General features: G+C 40.1%; 1 protein-coding gene across 1 annotated transcript; it reads left to right on the top strand.

Annotated features, from left to right (window-relative positions):
- The first annotated feature begins 201 nt into the window (after positions 1-201).
- On the top strand, positions 202-4961 carry RPL9 (ribosomal protein L9). Its single transcript, XM_009884940.1, has 7 exons — positions 202-278; positions 362-477; positions 1322-1417; positions 1722-1854; positions 3269-3349; positions 3805-3923; positions 4945-4961. Exons 1-6 carry the CDS (start codon positions 233-235, stop codon positions 3909-3911), a joined length of 579 nt encoding a protein of 192 aa, XP_009883242.1. The 5' UTR covers positions 202-232; the 3' UTR covers positions 3912-3923; positions 4945-4961.
- Positions 4962-7118: the final 2157 nt, after the last annotated feature.

Below are 7118 nucleotides of genomic sequence, written 5' to 3'. Positions count from 1 at the left end.
GGCCCAGTCTGGGCCCCGCTGTGGAGTTGAGGGCAGAGGCCGCTGCCTCTCCGCGGCCCGGGCGGGATGTATGGGTGTTGGCAGTGGAGCCCGGCCCCGTGGTGGCTCGGGGGTGGGTTCGGCTCTCCGTAGCGGCGCGTTCCAGGGTGCGTGCGGGGGAGGAGCGGAGAGGGCGTGAGAAGAGGGTTTTGCTCTGAGGGTCTGCAGCGTCTCTCCCGTTTTCCTTTGTAGAATGAAGACCATTCTCAGCAACCAGACCGTTGACATCCCCGAGCAAGGTACGTCTGCCTTCGGGAGGCGTTTCGTGGTGCTGACCCCGCGCTCCGCAACAAGTTAACGTGCGTCTGTCTTTGCGTTGCAGTCAGTGTCTCGCTGAAGGGCCGGACGGTCATCGTTAAGGGCCCCAGAGGAACCTTGCGACGGGATTTTAACCACATCAATGTGGAGCTCTCCCTGCTGGGAAAGAAGCACAAGAAGGTGAGTGCTGCAGAGGTCGTTTTTCTGCCCAGAGAAGGAGGGTAGCTTTACAAGTAGGCTAAAAACTTCTTGGTAGTGGGATGAAAATGTTCAGCTGGAGATAATGTTGTTTAATTTTTTACTTACTTTGTTGTCTTCTGAAAGAGGCAGGTTACGTGGAACCTTGGGCATCATGGAAGTTCTGCAGTTCTGTGATGTGTTGGAGTGAATTTGTAGACTGGGTTTCTTTTATAGTTACAGTCAGATAGGACGCAATGATCAACCCCTTTCCCAATAATTATGTTTTATAAACTGGCTAGTTTTAGCGAGATGAAAATAAATCTCTACATTTAATTTCCAGAATTGGCCAGTTACATCAGGAGAGCAGATGCTTTCTAAATAAATGCATAATATTTTTGTGCAGCCTTAAAAACTATAGGAAAAAAAGGGGCAAGTGTGGCTGATTTCAGCTTTTTCACAAGCATCTAGTGTTTCATTAAAAAGTTGATAGATTATACATAGAAGACTGATTTTGGAACAATGTGTTCAGTGTTTAGCATTTGATAGCACATCCTTCAGCCTAACATGTCAGAATATTTATTCCAGCTTCTTTGAAGATTTGTTAGTAGCAAGACATGAAGAATAGAAATACTTCTCATATGTTTGAGGGTTAGGACTTAAAAGGCTTGAGCTAGGTGGGCCTTTAGTAGTCTTTCAAAGAAGGCTATTTATGTGCTTTTATTAGGTGGGCTTTTAAGTAGTTTATCGGAACTTTTCACTGTTAGTTTGTCACAAAAATGTTTCATTTTTAGTTTTGAAGTGTAGCTGAAAGTTTTGCTGATTTTATTTAACTTTTTTTACACAGCTACGTGTTGACAAGTGGTGGGGTAACAGAAAGGAGCTGGCAACAGTTCGCACAATTTGCAGCCATGTACAGAACATGATAAAGGGTGTTACACTGGTGAGTTTTGTTTTGAAATAGGATAACTCTTGACATTTTTATTACAACAGACAGCCTTTTACTTTAGTGAGAGCTTTTCTAAGCAACCAAGATGTAGCTTTCTCTTTTTTTTTTTTTTCTTGCGCTTGAAACAAGTTCTGCAGGTGGAAGAAAGCATAAATGTTTTTTGGGCTTAGTGTCTTGCCTTTGTTAAGAAACTATTTCAGTATATCTTGGGTTTAAATTGCTCCACTAAGCTTAATGCATCTATTTTACCTTATGGACATGTTCTGCTTTCAATATCTGATGATGTCGTTTATCCTAGGGCTTTCGTTACAAGATGAGGTCGGTGTACGCTCACTTCCCAATCAACGTAGTTATACAGGATAATGGCTCACTTGTGGAAATCCGAAACTTCTTGGGAGAGAAGTACATTCGCAGAGTGCGTATGAGGCCAGGTGAGCATATCTGGACATGTACTTTACTATTTTCACTATTTGTAACTAGGGTTTCTAAACTGATTTCTTTGGGTACTGCCACTGATACTGGAGATGGTGAATGATTGTTGAAGGAGCATTTGCCTGTTTGAGTTTATGTAATCTTATGGTACCTTTGCCACTGTTTATAATTAGTAATGTTTTTGTAATTTATTTTTAGTAACGAGAACTAGCTAGTAAGTAGTTTAGAGCTAGCTACTGTAATATGAGTTACAAGTAGCTCAGTATTTACTTTCATTGTAGTGAGATCTTGACAGTGTTCATAAGTTGCTAAACTGCAGGTGCTCAACTTAAATTTGTATTTCTGTTTTAAACGTTGTATATGAGCTAGTCTCACACCACATCATATTTTTGGTCTTTGAAGTGTTCTCCTATTTTGAATTTTCTTGTTGTCTAGGAGCACATATGATAAACTTCAAAATTATTATCGTAGTTGTTGTTTTTAAATCTTGCATACTTGGGAGTTTTAGTAAGATGTCTAGCAGAGTAGGCATTTTATGGAGCTTGTTAAACTTCAAAAGGGGGAGACAAAACATGTCACAAACAGTTACCTTAAGACTGTAGGGAAACTTTTCATATCAATTTTTGTTGTTAGTTCCACTTCTGGTGAAGGTATGGGTAAGGATATTTAGTGTGACTGATGGTGTTTTGCAGTGGCTTTAGATGAAAGCATCAGACCTGTCCAAAACCACTGGTAGATACAGTGTGGGGTTACTTATGGTGGCTTTGACTTTGATTTAGTGTGGGATATTAGGGGTGGGCTTGATTATTGTATTTGATTTTTGTAAGTCAGCATTTACTTCAAAGATAGTAAAGTGCTGGCTTAAAATCTAACATATTGACTGAATAGATAAAACTGTAAACACTTGTGTTGTTCTCCTTGCAAATGAAAGTTTCCAGTTAGACTCTTAAATGGCCTAGTATAAATAGCATAAATACAGTGCTTGACATGTCAGGGGCCAAGGGTGTTTTTAATGACTTTTGATTGAGGTGACTCCAGTTTTGTTAATGAACATAAGAATGTGGAAAATGGCACCACCTAGCTGACAAAGCCATGCTGGCAAAATCTCTGGCTTATACACAGTGCTGGTGATCTGGTGATTAATGCTGTAATGTAGTAACATTTAAGTAGGAGTATCACTTAGTTGCCTTCAATCCAGAGCATGACTTGCACTCGTCTTTGTCTTCTGAAGCTGTGAGGGAGGACAATCTTGGAAGGGATTTGGGGGACTGTTTTAAAGTCATGGAAGCTAATTATTGCGTAGAATACTACTTTCTAGATCTGTAAATTGGGACAGGACATGAATACTGGGTTTTTTTTGTATGCTTTAATGTCTTCACCAACAATGAAGACCGTGCGTTTTCCTTTCTGTAGGTGTTTCCTGTGCAGTATCTCAAGCCCAGAAAGATGAGCTGATCCTTGAAGGGAATGACATTGAATTGGTCTCTAATTCAGGTTTGTGACATAGATGTGTGGGAAGATACAAGCATACGGCCACTTTTATCTGAAGGTGTCAGCTTAGCAAACTGTCTTTTTTTTCCTCAAACCCTGAGGTAAATGACAGCTCAGTATTTTTTTCCTCTAGTCCCTGTAATTACTTTTGATAGTTTATTATGCTTTTTCTAAATTTGAAGATATTTTTACAAGTCCGCAGAAGCGTTTTTCTTTTTTTTTAGTCAGTATTGATGGCCTTCTTGGCACCAAACTTTTCAGCTTTTCAGTTGTATGAGTGTGCAGTAATAAACAGCCACTGCCTCAAGTTGCCAAGATGGGCTGAGTGAAATACATTCTGTTCTCGTTAGAACTGTTAGAACAGTTTCATTTGTTAGTTGACATATTGGAGAGTAAACAAAGGCGATGTGTTGGTTTGGACCTCTTGCTTTGTGCTAATGGTCTTGCTTTGTCTGTAGCTGCCTTGATTCAGCAAGCCACTACGGTCAAGAACAAGGATATCAGGAAATTCTTGGATGGTATCTATGTCTCCGAGAAAGGAACAGTACAGCAGGCAGATGAGTAAAACTCTTAAAAGGTTGGTATCATCTTACACAGATTGTACATCTTCATGTAGAGATGGTTACTCGAGCTGGGGTCTTGACAAGGTTTATCTATGTCAGCAACGCTGTGGTTAAGCAGGTTCCCAACAGGGATGCAGTTGTGCTTGTAAAAGACGTCATTAGAGGTATCATAAAACTTAACTTTTGCTAGGTCTCTTGACAGCCACTTTCCGTCTCTCATCAACTTGGTATTATGCTACTGTATGGAGAAATACCGAACTTTCAAGCACTGTATTCTACACTATGTATGCTACTTCTGATGGTGGCTGAGAACTTAAAATCAACTGACTTAGCATAGCAGACCGGTTTACAGCTCTTTACAGAGAAGCCTTTCTTAGACTAGTGTTCCTGGTTGGACGCTGACTTCACTAAAAAAAGTGGTCAGCACATACTTTATGTATAAAGGTCCGTGTAGTTTGTGTGTAAATGCTTGTAAACAAAGGTCAGTTTAACAAGTACAACTATTTACCGTTGTGTACTTAGATTTGTTACTGAAGTTGAGCACAAAGATTTGGGGATAACTTAAGAATTTTAACTGCTAAAGGAATCTGATGCATTTCATCTATGCATGGTTCCATACAGGGTACAGAACACTGGTGCAGGATGAGACAGGCTGACTTGCAAGTGAAATAAATGTTGTGTTCCTTCTGAACCTAAGCTTGAGACAGAGGTACAGATGAAGTGAGTTTCATAAACTCATCAGCCAGGTACCAGACACTTGAAGCTACCAGGAAAAAATTACTTTTAGTGCTGTTCTGAGTTCTGTGAGAGACGGAACAACTTGTTACCTGCTTGTTAAACTGCTGTGAGCCGTTGTGTTTGAAGGCATCTTTTAAGTAACCTATCTGAATAAAATTAAGGAAATTCCTGGATCTATTAATGTCTGTCTTTCATTAAAACTATCAGATAAATTAATTTGTCATATGTCTATAAACTTTCAGTTACACACTTGCAATGCTTTAGCCTTTCTAAAAGCTCTTAACTTTTTATTTACAGTTGTCTGGATCCTGAAACAAACCACCATGAGACATCATACCAGCAAGTACCGGATTGAAGGATCTGCTACAAAACCCAAACACCATGAGAGGTTTAATAAAATAAAACATATTTCATAGCTTGGCCTGTCCTTTATTTATTTTTTTTTTTAAGAACTAAGTGGTGATTGTCTGAACCTGTTCAAGATCTTTGGCTTTTGGAGAAGCAGATTGTCACAGGGTAATGCAAGATAATGTTAGTGCTGTGTACGTGTTCCTTACCGGTCTCTGAGAACATTCAAACTGAGTGAAGTCTGATGGTTTGGAAACCTCATGCCGGTGGAGTGTGGACCCAGCGTGTAAAGCCATTAAGTGGTAGCTTTAAATTGCAGCATTAAGGAATAGCAAAAGCATTGTTCTCGCAGAAAGGAGACTAGACACATGGAATTCAAGAGGAGTTTTGCTGTAGTGTGCTTCAGTTTGATTCCCCAGTTGCTGTGAGTGATAACTGGTCAGTGGCTTCAGGTGATGGAAGGATGCATGCACCTCTGACACCTGTGCTGTTTGCTGCGCTGGTAGAACATTTTATAGTGTAAAATGGGCCAGAGTCATTTTACTAGTACTTACCTTTTGAATTAATGAACCTTCTGTGATGTTGACCAATACTTGAAATACAATGGAGAAAGTCTCATGCACTTATGAATGGAGACTCAAGGCTGGGTCAAGTATGGGGAGTTTGGGATTCAGTCGATTGCGCATACTGTCAAAGGGCACTTCCACAAAGTTTGTAGTAGCCTGTAAGTGGCTGTAATACTTTATCATTTATGTTATTGTTTACTTTATCGTAATACACTATCATTTACCTTGCGTTTGATGGTATCTCGTGTGTTCAGATGCAGTTGGAAAAGACAATGTGCTTATATGTCTCATCTCTTCAGAAGCACTGGGGTACAGATAAAGTGTGTCTGTGTGCTTTGGGAACCTTAAGACTGAGGTGACTAGCTTCTAGTGGGAACAGGTTGGGGGTTTCACTGTGTCTTGAAAATGGTACTAGCGACTGGAAAAGAAGGATGTGAAGTGGAGGAAAGCAGTAGGAATTTAACTGATGGCTTTGTGCCCTTCATTCTGTGTCTAGAGCAGCTTCTCTACCCCTCTGCGGAGGTGTGTGGTCCCTGCCTGGGCTGGGATGAGCTGAGCATGTCATTTGATGCAATGACTGAACAGGCTGGCCAATATGAATTGAAAACAATGGTGCAGTTCATGGGAAAAACTTGTTTGGCTTATTTTTGAGATAACCAAAACCAGACCAAGGGAAACCTCTGGGTTTCATCCCCGAAAAATTTAGATGAGATTAGCAGGTTTGTTTATCCTTTCAGAGCATTATGCCTGGGTTGGTTGGTAGCTTTTGTTTCATGCAGCAATAGCAATAAACTTCTCTCCTTGTTTTCATAGAATCATAGCATTTTCTAGGTTGGAAGGGACCCTTAAGATCATCAAGTCCAACCATCAACCTAACACTGCCAAAACCACCACTAAACCACGTCCCTAAGCACCACATCTACTCGTGTTTTAAATACCTGCAGGGATGGTGATTCACCACTTCCCTGGGCAGCCTGTTCCAATGTTTGATAACCCTTTCTGTGAAAGTGCCTTGCACTGGCACTTGACCAGAGCTAAGGTGATAATATGTGTTCATTTCTATGAAAAAGTACAGTTTGGAATTATATTAATCACTTTCTTTAATAGTTACTATTTATTTTGATGTTCTCTGCTAGTAAAAATTTTTATGGCTGCCCTATTTTGGAGATGAAAAATCATGATTGTGTATTAATTTCACTTGTCTCCTGTGGGTCCAGTTATATTTGCTTAAAATGTTAACATCTGATCTCTAGTTCACCCCATACGTAAGAGATACAGGTATGTTGGTTGATAATGGAGTTAACTGGGATTTGTTCTTTTAGAGGTATCTTCAGCAGCTGGCCCAGCACATTTCATTCTCGGTGTTGTACTTAGTTGAAAGTTTGTGGGTTTTAATAACACTTTTATTTGAAAACCCTAACAACTGCAGTGTCATGCTCAACAACATTCATAACATGAGTATACATCACAAGACGCTTTGGTCCAAAGAAGTTCATAGAAAAGTGCATCTCAGTTCTCACAGCTTAGTATCTCTTTTCAAGTCATTGTTTGAAAGGT

This window comes from Charadrius vociferus, unplaced genomic scaffold (assembly GCF_000708025.1).
Source record: "Charadrius vociferus isolate BGI_N301 unplaced genomic scaffold, ASM70802v2 scaffold134, whole genome shotgun sequence".
Classification (NCBI taxonomy): Eukaryota; Metazoa; Chordata; class Aves; order Charadriiformes; family Charadriidae; genus Charadrius; species Charadrius vociferus.
This window is presented reverse-complemented; position numbering and strand designations above follow the sequence as displayed.